Source organism: Oreochromis aureus, linkage group 2, assembly GCF_013358895.1.
Source record: "Oreochromis aureus strain Israel breed Guangdong linkage group 2, ZZ_aureus, whole genome shotgun sequence".
Taxonomy (NCBI): Eukaryota; Metazoa; Chordata; class Actinopteri; order Cichliformes; family Cichlidae; genus Oreochromis; species Oreochromis aureus.
In genome coordinates, this window is record NC_052943.1 from 36,866,338 (window position 1) to 36,886,820 (window position 20,483).

The 20,483-nt window shown below is 43.0% G+C and overlaps 1 protein-coding gene across 1 annotated transcript in view; it reads right to left on the reverse strand.

Annotated features, from left to right (window-relative positions):
- The window catches only part of slc7a11 (solute carrier family 7 member 11), a 48,577-nt gene extending 28,660 nt beyond the window's left edge, over positions 1 to 19,917 (reverse strand). Inside the window, exons 1-2 of the mRNA XM_039622349.1 lie at positions 19,555 to 19,917; positions 296 to 422 (exon numbers count right to left, since the gene is read on the reverse strand). Coding sequence (XP_039478283.1) covers positions 296 to 422; positions 19,555 to 19,810 — 383 coding nt within the window. The 5' untranslated portion in view covers positions 19,811 to 19,917. The remainder of the gene's footprint in view (positions 1 to 295; positions 423 to 19,554) is intronic.
- Positions 19,918 to 20,483: the final 566 nt, after the last annotated feature.

Sequence of the window (20,483 nt, forward strand, 5' to 3'; positions counted from 1 at the left end):
TCAGCTTCCTTTTGGAATCATGTTAATACTCACTTAAGTCCAATATTTGCTCTTGTTTAGCTTTGTTTTTGGTCTCCACCAACTACTCACCTGTCACTGACTGCATCTGTCGCTCTGTTTGCTGCGGAGTTAGCGTTGTACTAAAGCTTTACACTGTTACAGAAAATAGCTGCCTACTGCTGGAACCAGTGACTCTTGCCACCACAAGCAACATCCTTTATATTATACATTGTGACATAAAACAAAGATTTGTAGAGCTAAAGATTCAAACTTAATTTAAGGCAAAAAGCATTACCTTATAGCAATGAGATCAGCCCATAATCTTATAAAAGCCATCTGAGGTCCAAACGCTTCCATTATGTATGTGTAATGCCCGCCAGACTTCTTAATGCATGTTCCCAGCTCAGCATAGGACAGGGCTCCTGCAGTGACAGAGGTAACATATTAGTCCTAGCTCAGAAACAAGAGGCAAGGTACATACCAGTCTCAGGACTGTTAAGCTGTCTCAGAGGTGTACTCTCTCCCCTTTGGCTCCATGATTACAGCAATATATTATTGCACAAGCTGCCTCAGTTCTGTAGTAACGTTTTTGAGTGGAAAAAAGCATCACATTTATCCATTTCAGTACAGGCTTGGCAACAGCCATTAGGTATCGGGTGCAGTGGGTCCTGGGTTCCTTCTGGTGCATGAAAGTGCCCAGCCTCATGTGGCGGAAGCATGCAGGGAGTTCCTGGAGGATGAAGGAATTGATACCACTGACTGGCCCCCATGCTTGCCTTAAATAAAAATCCATAGAACACCTCTGGAAAGTTATGTTTCGGTCCATCTGACACCATCGGGTTGCACCTCAGACTGCAACTCAGACCTCAGATCCTTTTGGGCTGTCTTTGACTTCAGCCCGGTGTAGGCTGATAATTCTCATTTCCATCGAGCGATGTGGCATTCTTCTGTTCCTAACACATGATCCAGTCCATCTTAATATAAATATCAGGCATGATTTTTTCCCCATTGAGATAGGGTGTGTTTTAAAAGTATTCCTTTAACGTCTCTGAGCAGTGTATCAGCATACTTTAAGCTAAATTGCACTGAAATACATGTGGAATTTGTACATTTCCTTTAACCAGACCATTCAAATAAGATACACACAGTTCATTTTCCCATGTTTGGTTTGAAGAACTACTTCAAACTTGGGGATAGTGGGTTAGGAAAGAAATGATGGCTTTGATAAAATGTTAATACACAGACTGTCCATCCATGTTTCTGTTAATGCTGTGAAGTAGCTTTGACTTAGCTCAGGTTTAAGTTTGTCTTTACAGTCTGCACCCCTAAATAGATGGATTAGGCATTGCTCTGTCATCTGCATTCATCAATCCTTTTTTCTAAATCATTCTCTGGCAGCGTCGCTGGCTCTCCTGCTTTAGTACTGAGGTGTTCCCAAGCCAACAGAGAGACAAGTCTGAGAGTGAATCATGTTCTTACCAGTGTTGGGCAAGTTACTTTGAAAAAGTAATTAATTATAGTTACTAGTTACTTCTTCAAAAAAGTAACTGAGTTAGTAACTGAGTTACAAGATTCTAAAAGTAATTAATTACTTGAAAAGTAACTATTGCTTTACTGTTTAACCTTCTGGGGTCCAGGGTATTATTGGCCATTTTTAACTACTTTTGATTTTCCCTCCACATTTCACCTTTAAAAACTATTTACTTTGCCTTGTTTGGTATCATTCTTTTCAGCACAACCTCATGTGTCTGAATTTATAGTCATGTTTTCATTTTGACATACTGTATTAACACAATTTATCTAAAATCAGACAAAAAACATAAAATCCGAGTAAAAAAAGTTATATTTTTTACTGTAACAACCACAAACACATTTATTGAATCATATTTCATAACTTTAAATGCAAATATAAATTGTCAATTATAAAATCATATGTACAAGTTTTACAAAGAACAAAGTTATTTGCAGCCATTTACCTTTTACCCTTTTTTAAAATAATCATTTCAAACTATTTACAGAACAATCAGCTGTTCTTCAATAAGATGCCACACAAATTATTTGTGCCACTCCAAAAAAATAATTTCTGTCCACTATAAAGGAGAACATCACAGCCTGATACCTGCAGGTCTGACAGCAGCAGGTGTATCACTCCTGTTTCTACCTGGAGACAGCAGTCGCCTCATTGTTCTGACACACAACACAAAACTATCCACAACACTACACACTAACTACACAAGACAACACATTAACTACACACTCCAAACACGCTAAACGTCACAAATCTCACATCTCAAAACTTGCTCTCTCTCTTTCTGCTGTCTCTCTCTCTCTCTCTTGCCGTCACTCCTAAAATTTCCTCCTCTTCCTAAACAACCAAATGTCATGTTGCCATATAATTTCTGATTGGTCGACATGGTGCATTTTTCCACCAACATGAAAGGGCAGGGTTTTTTGGGGGGGTAATAAGCAGAGAGTGCTCGCTAGCACTGTCCTTAGACAGTAAACACGACGAAACTATTGAGGAAAAAACGCCGTGTATATATTGTTTATCATGACTCTGGTTTTACGTGTTACGTGTTGTGCCAAAAAGTGATCGTTGGGCAGAAAGTGATTGCCGTCCGCAGGAGTACACGCAGCTACTTAAAGCTGTAGCGCCCAGATTACTTACAGCTACTTCCGTGCAACTGATATAAGAAGCGGTAGAAGACAGCTTCAACCGTCTGTTTGTTGAAAAATAGTAACACGACCGCACCGCATTTTCTTGTTAGTAACTGTAACGGTGTTGTAACGATAGGAATAGTAATTAGTTAGATTACTCGTTACTGAAAAAAGTAACGCCGTTACTTGTAACACCGTTATTCCCATCACTGATTCTTACAAACAAATTTAGAAGTGCCTCTGACAATGCACACAACAAAATAAAGGTCTGGCTGTCTTAGCAAATGTAAACATAAGTCTTTGAAATGTATACTAACAGTACTACTGGTAGTAGTAGTAGTAATAATAATTGTTCATTTCAGTTCAATTCAATTCAATTTTATTTATATAGCGCCAAATCACAACATCAGTCGCCTCAAGGTGCTTTATATTGTAAGGTAGACCCTATAATAATACATACAGAGAAAAACCCAACAATCATATGACCCCCTATGAGCAAGCACTTTGGCGACAGTGGGAAGGAAAAACTCCCTTTTAACAGGAAGAAACCTCCGGCAGAACCAGGCTCAGGGAGGGGCGGGGCCATCTGCTGCGACCGGTTGGGGTGAGAGAAGGAAGACAGGATAAAGACATGCTGTGGAAGAGAGACAGAGATTAATAACAGATAAGATTCAATGCAGAGAGGTCTATTAACACATAGTGAGTGCATCATGGGAATCCCCCAGCAGCCTACACCTATTGCAGCTATTAACAATGACCAAATGGGAACGTGTAGTCCTGAACCTTTTAAGATTTAACATATTCCAGGATCACTTGCTCCCAAACTTCTTTTTCTTATGCACAGTTTCTTTTTTTGTATTAATTTTCATTCCCAAAGTTTTTTTTTTTGTTTTTTTTTAATATTTCCTGCCATCAGACAAGCCAACAGGACTGCACGATCTACAAAAAGCAGAGAACTTGATGCTGAGACCACCAAACCTGCATTGAGAATTTTTTCTTTGTTCATCTCTTTTCAAACCACTTTCAATGTAATCATTAGTTATTACTCATCTCTGTCTCTCTTCCACAGCGTGTCTTTGCTCTCTTTTCTTAGACTCACACCCACCCAGGGGGGGCTGTCCCTCCCAAATTGCTTCCCACCGTTGCCAAGTGCTTCCTCATAGGTAGTTGTCTTATTGTTGGGTTTTTGCTTCTTCATTTTATTTGTTTAATACTGTAGGGTCTGTAGTATAAAATATGATGTGCCTTCAGGCTTCATTTGCTCAAGGTGACACACAAACATACACAGACACACACTTTCTGATGGTTACTGAGAAAAGTAACTGCACCTTGCGCTGCCATGATTGGGATGGTTTCATGGTGTTTCGTGGCTAGTTAGCTGCTGCTCTTCACTTCCTGTTTTATTTTGGTATCGTTTTTCTCTTGTGTATTGTGCCTAGTTTTACTCCTTGTGTTTTGTTACCCTTATTTAGTTCAGGTGTATTTAGTTTCCCAGCTGTGTCTTATTCCCCGTTCCTATCAGTGTGCCTGTGTGTATTTAAAGTTTCACTTAGCTTTGTTGTTGGTTTCCTATCATTCACTATATTCTGTGTTTTCCCTGATGGCCCATCCCAGCTGTCATAGAGTAAGGGGTGGTGTACACCCTGAAATTGGTTTTCCGCTGTGTTGCAGGGCTAATATTTAGTGTCAAAATATATAGAAATGCACTTTGATATCTTTTTTTCCATTCGGAACATACTTTACAGTGTTTGTTGTTTGTTAAAGTTTGTTTCCAAGGACTCTGAATTTCTGGTAATTTTTAAGTGCTCTTTAGCAGATTATGTATTGACATTGGTTACTTTTTCATTCGTTTTCAGCCCAGCCCTTGTACCTGATCATTTTCAGGCAAATGTGTGTCATTTGTTGTTGCTGGGTTTTTTTCGTTGTGGCTTGTTAAGCCACTAAACTATGAACCATCCATGCATGAAAAAGGCTGCTCACTGAATAGATGAATCAGAGACAATCTTTTATTGGACAGCAGCAACATAACAAAACTATACAAAGTGCTTTTACATCGAGGTGGCTGTGATCCTAAAAAGAATAATAAATTGGGGAAGTATTGCAAAACCATATTTTTTTCTCTTTTTTAATGTGGTCTTAAAGAGAAGTATAACAGTGTGTCTACAGCCATCTGTAAAACACTGTGGTGGCTCAGCTCACATATATAAGAGAGTGGAGTTGGATATTTGGCAAAATTGTTGGAGTTATGAGTGCAGAAAAGTATCTTCATGATTCGATTCATCATAGAATAACATTTGATTGGCAGCAGCTTTATGACAATGTTTGCAAACACACACAGGAAAGCAACAGTAACACTGTCTGTCATGGACTGGTCCCACCAGAGCCCAGACATCAATATTATCAAAGCAGTGTACAAAGGTACAAAAGGAAGAAACATCCAAAGAAGAGTTGTAATGTCCTTCATGTAATCAAGAGAACTATGGAAGAATAGTTAAAGATAGAAGGAAGCTGCCCAAGATTATGAAGGTGATCATAACAAATATTTACCCTAACAAGCTTGTTAGAATGATCGGTTTTTGCCTCTTATACATTGCACCCCTGGATGTTTGCATGTTTCAGTACATTCCTGCACCTATTTCCCATTTTTCCAGCAAGGTAGAAAGATGTCATGGGTGGTTCAAGACTTTTATAAATGACTGTATTCTACAGCATGTACAAACATTGCATCATTATAGTCTACAGGCACAGGCAGTAAGACACATGGCACAATAAGTATATCTACTCCAGGGTTTTTGTGTTTTAGTTTTATGCAATCTGATTAAGCAGAATATGAGCTATAGTAATGAAGGTACTAGAACAAGGGTTGGTCCGACGGCGTTTTCACACCAAGTTAGATAATAATGCTGCAGAACCAGTTGCATTATCAGATGAAGTGAATGTGTCCACAACTACCCCCAGTGAATCTGGGGTAGTTGTGGACTTTATAGTTTATCGCAGCTCACATGTACTGATGATTGAGTGGCTTCAACTCAGCAGAAGAGGAGTCACTGCACTGACTCTGAAACTCCCTTCTACACTGCAAAAGTGACTCAGATATTTTAGGACGTCATACTTGTACAGCCTAAGCGACATACACTGTCTTGTATTTCATTTAGTTGAGCTAAAAAAGCCACCATGAGCTTCTTACTTCATCATCACATTGATAAGATACATCAGTAAATGATGGGTGACGTTTTTATTTAGTTGATAAACAATAGTTATTTTAGTTAACACATGTATTAGCCACTTTATTAGGTACATTTTAGTAAAGTTGGACCCCATTTTCTTTTTAGGACTTTATAAATTTTTCAAAAAGCTACTGGAAACATGCAGTTGCAGCACATTCATGATGTGCCTTTCCTGTTCCATCATATCCCAGATGATCTCTGTTTACTTACCATGCTGATGAATGATGAGGCTATTTGACTGCAGTGAACTCATTTTCATGGTCAAGAAACTAGTTGGAGACGATTTGAGCTTTGGGACTTGGTGCATAATCCTGATGGAAGCAGCCATCAGAAGATGGTACACTGTTGACATGTTCAGCAATAATGCTGTTAATGAAGTTTTGTGCAAAATAACTGATGATAATTTAGTTTTGAATTTTTGAAAAGAGCCGAATGGAGTGTTTTCTGATTTTGTTTTGTTTTCTGTGTTTATTGTATTTGGGTGGGGTTGATGGTGGGAGGGGAGGGTTGTTCATATGTTGATTTGGCATTCTTTTCAGTTATGGTTGTGAGTTGAAGTATTGATGTAAGGTTAAAGGTCTCCCGCTCTCCCTCTCTCTTCCTCTCTCTCCCTCTCTCTCCCTCTCTGTTCCTCTCTGTTCCTCTCTGCTCCTCTCTCTCCCTCTCTGTTCCTCTCTCTCTCCCTCTTTGTGCTGACAATCAAGCCAAACACCAACATCATCAAATATACAGTGGAAACCAGATATTTACACACTCTTCAGATAAAAACACAAACACTTTTTTAATTGTAACATCAAATCAGACTTAATGTTTATTTTTTTAGTTTGATAAATATAAAAAACACATTTGTTAAATTTAAGAGTAAAGAGAGAAATCGTCTGTATTTCTTAATTGAAATGGCACCAAATTGTATTCAAAACTGAGCCACACTTACGGAGCTCCACAGTTCTTTTCCTGGTGCTTTGGTTGACATCTCTTGATTTTCCCATGTCACAGAAACAGGCTCTGTGTTTTGCCTTATATGGATCCACAGGTGTGCCACCAATTTACTCACATGGACTCTACTAACCAATCAGAAGCTTCTTCAGCTCAGAATGGAATCGTCTGGAGTTTTCTTATTAATTAACAATAAACTTAGTGTATATGTACTCCTAAATTTGATGAAAGTGATAAAAAATAGACAGCTCTGTCTCTTTATTCTGACATTTAACTAATTCAAAAGATATTTCAACATTTATTTATCCAAAATAGAAGAAGTTTACTCTAAATTGATGTTTAACAGTAACAGTAAAAAAAAAAAAAAGTGTATGTAAATATCTGGTTTCAACTGTGAATATACTGCTATGTATTGAAAATTCTCTTGTTTTGCATAGAAATATACTGAACAACATACAAAGCATAATATATAAAATAACATTTTACCTGAGTTTTTTCTTTGAAAGAAGCTCCTTATGTCCAATGTTGTTTACATCAGTACATAACTGAAACCGATTTAGAGAGTTTGTTTAGCCGTGGAGGGTAAGAACTGAAAATATGAAATAAACACACATGTAAGCTACGACTCTCTAAAAAATCAGCATTGTTGTTCGGCTTTTCATTTCGCCATTTGTTGATTCACTCGAAAAGCAAGTAACGCAATATGGGTCAAGTGATCAGTTTGATATCAATCTTTTGTGATACACCGTCATATTTACATTATTTGTACAGTGTGAATGATTTGCTTTGGTACCTGGTCAAACTTAAGCTCTCCTCTGTCTGCAGCAAACTCGCAGGCAGCAGCTTCTCCCCCCTCGCTCACATGCGTAAGTGCTGCGCTCAGTCGCCCAGTGCCTGAGCTCGGATCATACCAAAATTAGGGGGGAATTTACGACTAACTTTGAAACTCTAACTATAAAAAAAAATTACAGTTCAAAAGACCCCAGACTTCTGAAAAAAATGACCCGGGCTTAAGGCCAGTAAGCCACCCCCCCCTAAACTCCCCACATTTTTCTAAGTGGTTCCTAGCTAACATTCACTTGGGGTTACTATCTTGCCCAAGGATATTTGGCATGCAGATTAGGGGAAACCAGGAATCAAACCACCAACCTTCCGAACAGTAGATGACGTGCTCTACCGCCTGAGCTACAGCCACCCCACATCCCCTAGTATTTAGGGATGACCACAAAGTTGGCAACACAAACACCGTGTCGGTCGCTTTGAAGTCTCTGTGCTGCTTTTCATCTTTGCTTTGTATTGTAGAAATATGAACACGTAGAAATAGAGGCTGCAGCCTTACATCACTGCCTTTATTACCTGTTGAAGTCTAGGATTTGGCTGCTGGGCTGGAGCCAGCATTCATTCAGCTTTAACATCATTCTGGGTTCTTGGCTAGCTTGGCGTTAGCGTGCTGTCTGTGCAGATGTTTCCAAAGAGCCAAAGTTGTGTTAGAAGCATAACCCAGTTGTTTCTGTCCTGGAGGTCCACTTCACCATTGCATTCTTGTTCTTCTGTGCAATAAAGTAAAGGTAATCTCCAGATTCACGCTGTAGACTGTGCCAATATTTTCCACCTCTGGAACACAACCTGAAATCAGCTGATTGTAGCACAAGTGGAGGTTGAACTGATAAGTGGGATCGATAGTCAAGCAGCTGAACAATTCCAAAAAATTTGAACTACTGGGAACCGGTGCAGTATAAGAACTGGTTCTGGATTCCCATCCCTAACTGTGTTTGTTTCATGGCAGACATGAGTCCACTTCAGTCAATTGTCCACATGATTTTGAAACTCTAAAAATGCAGGACTATGTAGACTATGTAGAAACACTCAATGGCCATTTTATTAGGTACAGCGGTTGGATTACTAGTAATTATAAATATATAATCAGCCACACACACAAGGCAGCAAATCGATACATTTGGGCTAAGTTAAAAGTTCAAACTGAGCATCAGAATGTGGGATGAAAGTGGCATGGTCCATGGGCTCGTTTGAATGTTTCAGAAACTGAGCTGTTTGTTGGAGTAAATGACGACACTACTCTGAGCTGAAAAAAGGCAACAGTAACCGTTCATTACAACCAAGGGATTCAGAAGAGCATCTGTGAACATACAACAGCCTTGAAACACAATGCTAATAGATGCAGAGGAGCACACCAGTGACAACTCCTGTCAGCTAAGATCAGGTAGCTGAGGCTACAGTTTACACTGGCTCACTGCAGGAGGCTGGAAAAGCATTACCTGGTCTGATGCATCTGTCACATTCTGTTGGTAAACATCATGAAAGCACCAATGGTTCAGGCTGCTACTGGTGTAATGTGTGGGGGATATTTTCTTGCCAAACTTAGAGCCCTTTAATACCAAGTGAACGTGGTTTAAACCCCACAGCTTAATGCCCCAAATAGAGACAAACTCTTCAATGTTGGACACCATCTTGTAATAAACAAACTCTACTTTCAACCGTGCACCCACTAACCCTTTAAACATAAGTTCTAAATTAACAGATCCTGTTCCCTTCATTTTGTTCCTCCTTGTGAGCCATATACTCATCTTCGCCTGACCTATTAAAAAATTAATCAAGCAAACCTTCCTACGCTGCGCTGCAGAGTACCTCGGACCCAGGATAAAGAGACCCTCCTCCAAAACACTCCCAAGGCCAGCAAGCCACTGCTGCAGCAATGAAAAAAGGCCAGCCAGCCTCGAACAGCCAAGCCACAGGTGCTGCAGTGTTTCCTCAGTCAGACAGAAAAGACAGTGGTTCCCTGTTCGTGGATCCATATGTGCCACGTGTCTGTTCGTAGCCACGGCCCCATGCACTATTCTCCACTGGAGATCCGCACTGCGTTTCTCTATGGGAGGTTTGTACAGGGACCTCCAGCTGCCCCTCGGAGATGACCCCGGAGCCAACACACCTGACCACCTCGACTCCAGAACACCAGCCAACAATCCCCTGTTCAGCACCTTTATAGCCACCTCATATATAGCCTTCTTTGAAATCCTTGACAGGTCACCCAGAACAGGTGTTCGAAATGAAATAAGAGAGCCTCCCTCCTCATCCTGCTCCCCAACTGCAGCACAAACAGACAGCGAAGGGAAGTCAGCTGAATTTGGTTGACCACCTGCAGAGCGAGTCCCCAGCGCAGCCCTTACGAGTCCAGGAAGACCACCCATGACTTCTTCCACCAGCTTCTCCAGAAAGCGCAGAGACCTGATCCCAGTCTCCTGAGCCAACTTGGCAGCCGTTTTCCACTGCCCTGCCGTCCTCAGGCCCGCCAGCTTGGTAAGACCAGCATTTACGAGGAACCTCTGCACACTAGCAGTGCTGAGCATCCTACTTGGCACCAAGGGATTGTAAAACAGAGGCTCCTCACCAACATCACCATAAAATTGAAAACAGTCTCTCTGTACTTTAAAAACAGTCGTCCAAGCAGTCAAAACAGACTGGTAAAAAACAGAGGTCTGCGAAAGGTCCATGCCAGTCAAGTCTAGAAGAAACAGGTGCTTGTCATATGTAAGGTCCTTTATTCTGTGAAGCAGCGTAGATGCAGTCTTGAACCAGGGTGGCTGTTGTCTTTGATAAAGATAACGCTGTGCTGTCTGAAGACGGAACGCTGTGACACGGCTGCGAAGGTCAATCAGACTCTGACCCCCCTCTGACACAGGTAGAGACAGCACAGCAGACCTGATCCAGTGAAACCCCCCCCAAAAGAAATTAACCAGTCGTTTCTGTATCTCCTTGAGAAGAGAGGCTGGAGGTTCAACAACAGTGGCACGATGCCAGAGTGCAGAAGCGGCCAGGTTGTTAACAACCAAAGTCCTTCCCCTGTAAGACAACTGTGGCAGGACCCAAGTCCATCGAGACAACTGGGCAGCAATCTTTTCAACAACACCCTCCCAGTTCTTCCCCTGAAAAGCATCAGTTCCCAAAAACACCCCCAAACACTTCAGTCCCTCCCTGTTCCACTGTAATTCTGCCGGTAACACTGGCTCCTCTTTATCAACCCACCCTCCCAAAATGAAACCTTCACACTTTGACCAGTTAACCTTTGCGGAGGATGCTCGCTCATACAAGTCCAGTGTCTTTCTGAGTGTTGTAACATCACATTGACTGGTTATAAAAACCGTAACATCATCAGCATAAGCTGACAATTTTACTGGACTTCCTGCTTCGTCAAAGGTAAAACCTAAGAGTCCCTGTCTAAGATGGTGTAAAAGGGGTTCAATGGCCAGTGTATACAACATACCAGAAAGAGGGCAACCCTGCCTGATGCCCCTCTGAGCTGGAACAGGCCGACTTAACCCTCCCCCTACCTTTAACATGACAGCAGCGTGTGAATACAACAATTTGATCCAAGAAATGAAAATGCTCCCAAACCCCAAAGCTTCCAAAGTTTTAAACAAATAGTGGTGATCAACTCTATCAAAGGCCTTTCCTTGATCCAGAGATAAAAACCCCACATCCAAGTCCTTGAGCTTGGCCAGATCAATAATGTCTCGAATTAAAAACAAGTTGTCCATAATAGTTCTATCAGGGACACAGTATGCTTGATCCACATCAACAATCATGTCAATACAGGTCTTCAACCTGTTAGAAAGACATTTCGCAAGAATCTTGTAGTCCGTACAAAGCAAAGAGACAGGCCTCCAATTTTTGAGCAAGCCCAGGTCCCCTTTCTTCGGCAGTAAAGTCAAAACTGCCCTTGTGCAACTTGTTGGCAAGATCCCAGTGGTCATACAGTACATGAAAACCTCATAAATGTCCTCTCCTATCAGCGACCAGAATTTTTGGTAAAATTCCGCAGGAAGACCATCAACTCCTGACGACCGACCACCATTGAGTTGTTGAACCGCTGAAGACATCTCCGCAAAGGAAATAGCAGACTCCAACACAGCCGAGTCAGCCTCATCCAGCCGTGGCAGCCCCACCAGCATCTTCGTCACACATTCAGGGTCACACGCGTCAGCACTAAAAAGGCTGGCATAAAAGTCAATGGCAAGCTTCCTCATTGCCAACGAGTCAGATGTCACCTTCCCATCTGGAAGCCTCAAGTACAACATTTGGTGTGACTCTCGAACCCTCTTCTCCAGCTTAAAAAAGAACCTCGTCGGGGCATCTATTTCCTTAATAGCAGAAATCCGAGTCCTAATAAGAGCACCCTTTGCTCTCTCGTGAAGAAACTTGCCCAAAGCCTTCCTCCCACTGTCCCAGGTAGTATTTGTATTGACCGTCCCACTTATAACCTCAGTCTCTAGCCTCTTGAGCTCTCGTTCTAAGTCCTCAAAGTAGCCTTTAACAGTGGCTGTTGCATGTGATGTGTATTGTTGACAAAAAAGCTTTACCTGTGTTTTCCCCACCTCCCACCATTGAGCCAAGTTGCAAAAGTCCATTTTCCTTAGTTTCCAGTGGCACCAGAAGTCAGAAAAAGCTTGACAGAACTCTTCATCATGAATCAGCTGCACGTTAAAGCGCCAGTACGAACAGATGTTAGAATGCATCAATAAAGAAATATCGACAGTCACTAAATGATGATCAGAAAAACCAACAGGTGAAATCTCTGCTTTAACTAGCCTATTATTATACGTCTGGTTGATATATAATCTATCAAGCCTAGCTGCCGACACATTACTCTCAGAGACTTTTACATATGTATACTGTCTGGTTGTGGGATGGAGCTTTCTCCACACATCAGTCAAATCATTCTGAAGAATGACTGTAGACAAAAGTGAGCCCGAAGGTGGGTGAGGCTCTCCTGTGTTTCTGTCAACCGAAGGGTGGGTTGTGCAATTCCAGTCCCCTCCCACCACTATTATTGAACCACTGTTTAATTTTGATAACTCATCTGTAATTTTACGAAATAATCGCACACGACCCAAGCAGCTGAGTTATGGGCGTAAACATTCATAAAAACAAAAGATATTCCCTTGATGGTTGCTTTTACCACCTGTGCCCTTCCCTGCTCTATCTCACAGACAGAAACATGTGACAGTTGAAGGTGCCTAGAAAATAAAATTACTACACCCGCACTGAGGTTGGTACCATGACTCAAAAAAGCCTGCCCACTCCAACTCATTCCCCATTCTGTCTCATTATCTATAGTGCTATGTTTTTCCTGTAAAAAGAACACATCGATGTTTTTGTTCTTGCTAAGCTCCACTAAGACTGCACGCCTTTCCCTATCTCTACCCCCATTTATGTTGAGTGTACCTACTCTCAAGCTCGCCATATAAGACAGAGAGAAGAGGAGGAGAAAAAGAGAAAAGACAGTGAGACGCTTCCAGAAAGACACCCTTAGTGCTCCAAACATTTTGCTATGCTTTTAAAGGAGTTTTCCACGTTTTCCCTTCTCAACTTAGTCAAGATCTTTTAAGACGGAATCTTTTCTGTTTGCTCAATTGTTCATAGCCAACAACTCTCCTTATTTTCAGAACAGATTTTATAAAAAGATCAACATCTGGAAAAAACTCAGTGACTTCCACAGACTGCATGCCAAATGTCTCATCCAAAAAGCGGTTTATATCTTCTAAGGAATACGACTGCTGATGGTCGTCTTGTGAAACAACATCAGAACATTGAGACAGGGAATCATCTTCCAACAAATCGTCTTCCTCATTTTCTGCGCTCAAAGAACCTGAAATTACACTCGCAACACCCACCTCACTTGCCGTTGCATTGGTCTGCCCACTGTCCTGATTGTCCTCCACACTTTCCCTGTCCTGTATGTCATTGCATCCATCCTCCACCTCATTGGTCGCCTGTACTACCCCCTGTTCTTCTAGCGCAGCCTGTGGAGCACTGGCTGCGACCTCCATTCTGTCACCCGGCGCCGCTAGCGGCTCGCCGATGACAGCGCTGCTCGTAGACGGCTGCTCGTCCGCACCGCTACGAGCCGGCCGTTCTCCCGTACCGGCATCTACAGCGCGCTCCTGCTCACTTGCCCCACTAGCATGAGCCTCTTGTTCACGGCGCACCTCCTGCTCTTTGTGAGGGCAGGATGAGCGTTTATGACCAACATCACCACACTCAAAACACTTCATGCTACCTGCACTGGCGTAAACAGTATATAAGCCGTTTTCATACCGTACTTTAAACGACACTTCCAGTGTCTGCGAAGGATCGTTCAGGTACATGAAGGCCTGCCTTCTTGGTGACTGAACGTGCTGCAGCCTGGCGTCTTTGCAGCCAAGACGAACAACCCTAAACCCACTAGCAAACTTGCCAAAGCGGGTCAGTTCTCTTTCAAGTAGGTCATTCGGGATGAACGGCGGGACACCGGACACGGTGACCCGCGTAGATGGCACAAACAGTGGCGAAACAGCCACAAACAAATCATCCAGAACGATCCCCCTTTCAACTAACAGGTGAACCAAGCGCTCCTCACGGAGAAAAGCAACCACAGCCTTGTTCATCCGAGAGCCATAAGTTATGTTCTCATGGCCCACCTGTTCACCAACAGCTAGCAGAACCTGCTCAACGGTGTACTGTTGGGGTGCCACCACCCTGGCCCCATGTCTAATAGACAGGGGAGGCGAACCCTCACTGGGAGGGGCGCCATAACCCAAGGTAAAACCGCCAATTAACTAAAGTTCTTCACTTCACACAACACAATGAAATAAACGTGCCTTACCTTTTAACCACCCATAAGCCCAAAGTTTTCTGGAAAAAAACAGTCCAAACGTCCCAAACTCACTCAGCAGCTCCACGCACTCACCACACACCTTCACACACCCATTCACTCACACTCCCAGCATGCAGTGCAGGAAGGAGAGGAGAGGAGAGGAGAGGAGCAGAGAGGGAGAGAGAGGAACGGAGAGGAACAGAGAGGGAGAGAGAGGAACAGAGAGGAACAGAGAGGGAGAGAGAGGGAGAGAGAGGAAGAGAGAGGGAGAGAGAGGGAGAGAGGGAGAGAGAGGGAGAGTGGGAGAGAGAGGAGCAGAGAGGGAGAGAGAGGGAGAGCAAGGAAGAGAGAGGGAGAGAGAGGAACAGAGAGGGAGAGAGAGGGAGAGAGAGGGAGAGAGAGGAGCAGAAAGGGAGAGAGAGGAGCAGAGAGGGAGAGGGAGAGAGAGGAACAGAGAGGAACAGAGAGGGAGAGAGAGGGAGAGAGAGGAACAGAGAGGGAGAGAGAGGGAGAGAGAGGAGCAGAGAGGGAGAGAGAGGGAGAGAGAGGAACAGAGAGGGACAGAGGGAGAGAGAGGAACAGAGAGGGAGAGAGAGGAACAGAGAGGGAGAGAGAGGAGAATGAGGACAGAACAGAGATGAACAAGAGCAGGTGAGACACATGTTAGCAATGTTCCCTCTAAGCTACGCACGTGCGCAATTGCGCACTGCTGGCACGGTCTCTGCGCACAGAAAGTCTGCGTTTAGCACAAAAAAAAATGTAACCTGAATTGAAATTAAAATTAATACTTTAACAATTCTGTTTTGCAGTGTTAGTCAGTAAGTGACTGGCTGCTCCCGTATGGGATTAGAACGATGCCACCTTATCCTGTAGTCCAGCCAATGATGCGATTCACATTCGTATGTATGCAGCCAATCAACGTCGTTGACAGGCTATGACAGCATCCTTATGTGCCGACACCGGTGTTTTAGCTAGCAAAGTGGCGTGGCTGATGTGGAGTGAAGCCACGTTAATGACAACGTGTACAACCATTGGAGATGTGAGCAGTACAGACGGAACAATTGACGGAAAAAGTGTGGACCAGTTTTTAAATTGTGTTGATAGGCCGAGGCCACGTAAAACCAGAGTTATGATAAAAATATATGCAATGTTTGGTTTTCTTCCTGAATACTACCGTTATTTATATTTACTGCGGGAAGAAACGGTAAAAATGGCATTTTATAAGGAAAACGCTCGAAAGCACTCTCCACCTGTGAGCAAAAACAAAACCAAAAAAACCCCCACCCTTTCCTATTGGTCAAAAAAAGTACCATGTCGACCAATCAAAAAATGATATGACAACGTGGCATCTAGTTGTTAAGAAACGGGGGGAAGTTTTAGGAGTGACGGCGGTGTTTTGAGATGTGAGAGATTTGAGACGTTTAGCGCAAATCTTGTGTAGTTAGTGTGTAGTGTAGTCAATAGTTTTGTCGTGTGTGTCAGAACAATGAGGCGACTGCTGAATGTTACAGGTGTTACAGGAGTGATACATCTCCTGTTGTCAGGCCTGCAGGTATCAGGCTGTTGTTCTCCTTTATCTCATAGGGGACAGAAATTATTTTTTGGAGTGGCACAAATAATTTGTGTGGCATCAAATTTAATGCAGAACACCTGATTGTTCTGTAAATAATTTGAAATGTTTGTTTAAAAGCGCATTGGCTGCATTAAAAAAAAAAAAAATAGTAGCTGCAAAAAACATTGCAGCTACCAGACCACATACTCATACTCATAATACAAGTCAGAGCTTTATATATATACGTATATATATGTATATATATATATGTATATATATATATATGTATATATAGCTGGATAGCGTAGTGGTTAAACTACACACCTTTGGAGCAGAAGATCGCAAGTTCGATTCCTGCCTGGAGCGTCTGTATCCAGTAAGGGTCCTAAGGCTAGACCCCCTATGCTAAGTGAGCCTACCGCAGACATGAGCGAGACAGATAAATATGAAGGCATGCCGGCTCGGACGTCGCCCGGATCAACAAGGTCCGCGTCAGGTGTTGAGGAACCAGGGCACCCTGACGACAAGTGGGCTACTGGAACAAGAAGGCATCGGTGGGCAAGAGATGAAAACAGGGCGTTGTTGGAATGCTACTACGCAAGTAACCCTGGCGGAAGGGGTTACATGAATAGGATAAGGGACCTATGGATTCTTCGATACCCAACATCCACAATGACGGCGAAACAACTAGTAGCTCAGTGTTCCAACATTCGAAAGAAGGGACTGCTCTCACAGCTAGAGATTGACGAGGTACAACATAAATGCTACGGCAAGGAGGAGTCAGGACGCCAGGTCAGGGGGGAGATATCATCACCCCCACCCAAGATTGGGTACATAGCCCCAAGTGCGATAGGAGAAGGATCGTTGAGTGTGAGAGGAACTGACCTGAAAGATAGGATCATGGCCAAGCTTGGAACCTGGATCCCCCGTAGCCGGTTACCAAGATTACGTGAAGTACCCTCAGAAGGTCTGCTAGATGATGTTAATGCAGCACGGCGATCGTGGCTCAAGAGTTGGGAGTTCGCCTTGTAATCGGAAGGTTGCCGGTTCGAGCCCCAGCTTGGACAGTCTCGGTCGTTGTGTCCTTGGTCATGACTGTGTTTGTCAACAAGACAACGCTACAGAACACAATGCCTGCCGGACAAAGGACTTCTTCCAGGAGAATAACATCACTATTTTGGACCATCCTGCCTGTTCTCCTGATCTAAATCAAACTGAAAACTTTTGGGGAGGCAAGGGAAGTTTACAAAAATGGACAACAGCTTCAGACAGTAGATGCCCTTCGTGTGGTGGTCTTCACCACTTGGAGAACTGTTCCCACTCACTTCATGGAAGCACTTGCATCAAGGATGCTGCAACGAATTTTTGAATTGATCAACAATACCGGTGGAGCTGCTCATTACTGAGTCATGTTTGGAACTTTGAGTTCTGTTTTGAGGGGTTTACAGGTGCTTTTGGAGGTGTGGTCCTAAACTTTTGATCAGCTGTACAACAGCCTGTTGTAAAAAAATGTTTTGTCTCACTCCCATTTCTTCCTGTAGGATGTTGAAGCTCTACTTGGAACTTTGGATTTTTTAGCCAGTTCTCAAGTGGTCTTAAACTTTATTGGGACTGGATTAATCTCTGACTCTCCCCCACAGCATGACTTTGTCCTGTGTTCCTCCCCTCAACCCCAACCAGACGTACACCCCCGGTTCTGCCAGAGCTTTCTTCATGTTAAAAGGACGTTTTTACTTCCTGCTCGCTCAAAAGAGGTCATGCAATAGTTGTGGTGTTAATTATTACATGTCAGGATGATTGGCTAATATGTCCTGTGGTTAATGTTTAAATCAAATTTGATCTCGTAAGTTCTGGTGGTTTTAAGCTCACTGAGAGTCTGAAAAATTACATAATTCAAGTGTTATCTTTCTCAAAGAAACCAAGCAATTATGTATATTCACATATTGCACAAGGTAACAAATCCATGAGCACATCTGTCATTTTTATTCAAAGATTTGAAAATGAATTGAGAAATCATTAGTGCACAGAATTAAAGCTGCACACAATTAAAACCAATAAGTGAAGGATTACACAACAATAGAAGGTGGAGCCAGGGGAGCCCCAGGGTAGAGGTTTTGTCTGTGTTCACCCATGTCCATCTCTGTTGACCTCTGGCCTGCTTGTGCTTTAGGCAAAGACCGCAGTGGAGCTTCAGCTCTCCTTTGTTGAACTTGCACTGCTGTGGATGTTCAGTAAACGACTTGGCAACAAACTCTGCTCTTCTCCAGTGTTTTTTTTTTTTCAGTCTTTTTGTTCCCAATAAGACTCTAATCCTGAATTCACTTCTGACTGGTCAGACAAGGTTCAACAATTGACTGGAGATTCTGACCTGACTAAACAGCCTGTAGGCATAGCACATCCTCTGTGTAACATGGCGGAGGCCACATTTTGGCATGGACATGCATGGCTGAACCATGCTACCAGTGAGTGCTAACAGAAACAGCACAATGAACTGAGCCATACTGCCTGCATCATTCAGACTGATGCTGCAGAAATGGTCACACAGAGCAGATGATAATGAGCCAAAGCTAACTGTAAGTCATCTGCTCACAACCCAACAGAGCAGCTGTTCAGTTAATGAAGAGAAAAGTGAAAGCACAGACCCACAGACAACAGGTGAAAATGCTGCAGTAAAGGTCCTTGGGTTTCAATACTCGAGAGAATCATTGACAACAAATGAGTTATGTTCATGTTTAAAATAAGTTTGTCCATTTAAATTTCTAGCAACTGTGCATAAATATGTCTGTAACTTCTAAACAGTCAGTGCAATGTTTTTGTTAAACCCTTCAATTAAACTGAAACTCTGTATTTCGATCACATCCTGACTGTTTGATTTGAAATCCACTGTGGCGCTGAACACAAAGCTACAAATACACATAGTTAGGTCCACATTTGTTGGAGCGAGACACAAAGTGTGAGAATATTCAGAATGAGTCGCAGCATCACACTAATCATGCAGGAAAAAGTTTTACAAGTGTTGATGCTGTGTGACAGTCTCCAGCAGTGAGTTATCAGGTCACTGTGTATGTGTAGCCATGTTTAAAGCAATGCTATGAAGCAGACTGAAGTTTGACTGAGACTTGAACATCAGACCCAAGTTAGTGAGTTCAGCCCTGATGGCTGCCATAAAACGTTACTCTGGTAAATACAGCTTATGGTTTGAAGCAGATTTCTGTGGCTGTGAGATGAGCCTTTATATTAACATCATCACTACACTTCTGATATTTACATTAGTGAACTGTAAAATAGCAGGTTTAGCACAGAAGAAGCGTACTCGAGGGTTTCAGTACTGACAGTGTTTTTGGCAGTGATGGTTACATCTCTTCTTTTTTAAGCTTACTTTATACAGAAAACAAATGATGGACTTCTGTTTGTTACTTTTCTGACTTCTTTTTATGTCTATTGTTAAATCTCTACAACCAAAAACAGATTTCTGAACCTCCACCAGTATATTACAAGAGCAGAACTTCTCTGCTGATATTCCAACTCACCAAAGAGGGACAGCACGCCACAGGCAATCCACACCAGCAGGGACACTCCCACACTGCCGGAGTGCTTCAGGATTCCCTTCGGCGAGATGAAGATCCCAGCTCCGATGATGGTCCCGATGATGATGGAGATGCCTCGGAGCAGGGTCACCTTCTTCCCCAGTTCTACCTTCCTGTCCTTCTGTTCTGTCCCGTTTGAGGAAACTTTGTGTCCATTTGCTGCAGTTTCTCTGTGAGCAGATGCAGAGCTTCCAGTCATCTCTGTACACAGTGCCTACCACGCTTCTTCTCTTTATGAATGCACTGTCTGTGACTGCAGACACCCTGTGTGGCTGAGGTTAGGTCTCTCAGTCTTTGTGACTGAAAGTTACAAAACTCTGAGTTAAGACTAAAGGCCAGGCAGGCCGCTCTCTCTCTCTCTCCTCCCACCCACCAGCCTCCACTCTGCCCTCCCTCTCTCTCATCTCTTGCACTTACGTCTCACTTTCCTGCCCGGCTGTCTACCCTTTGACATCACCAAACTTTTCTCTCCTTTCTTTCTTCTCTGCACTGCTGTCTCACCCTGAGTTTGGCTTCCTGCAGCCCCGCTTGTGTAAATCCTGGCTCACGTCAGTTAGGTGTTGCTCTGTTGGGTAATCATGACTGTTTTTCAACACAGCCTCACCCGTTTCCTGATCTCCACTCCTTATCCAATTTCTCTTTTGTCTAATTTCCTCTTGTAATATAACTTCCTCCTCTTTTTTTTAAACATGACAACGCAGGTCTGTAACCTGCCCTGGGATGATTTCAATCGAGGCGAGCAGGTAAAACCAGCTTTCCTGGGACAACAGCAACTTCAAAGAGCTATATAAACTGCTATACTTCGAGGTGACCATGGTTCTCAGGGGAACAGAAAATAGGGAAGTGTTAGAAACCCTGTAAGGGCTGGTGAA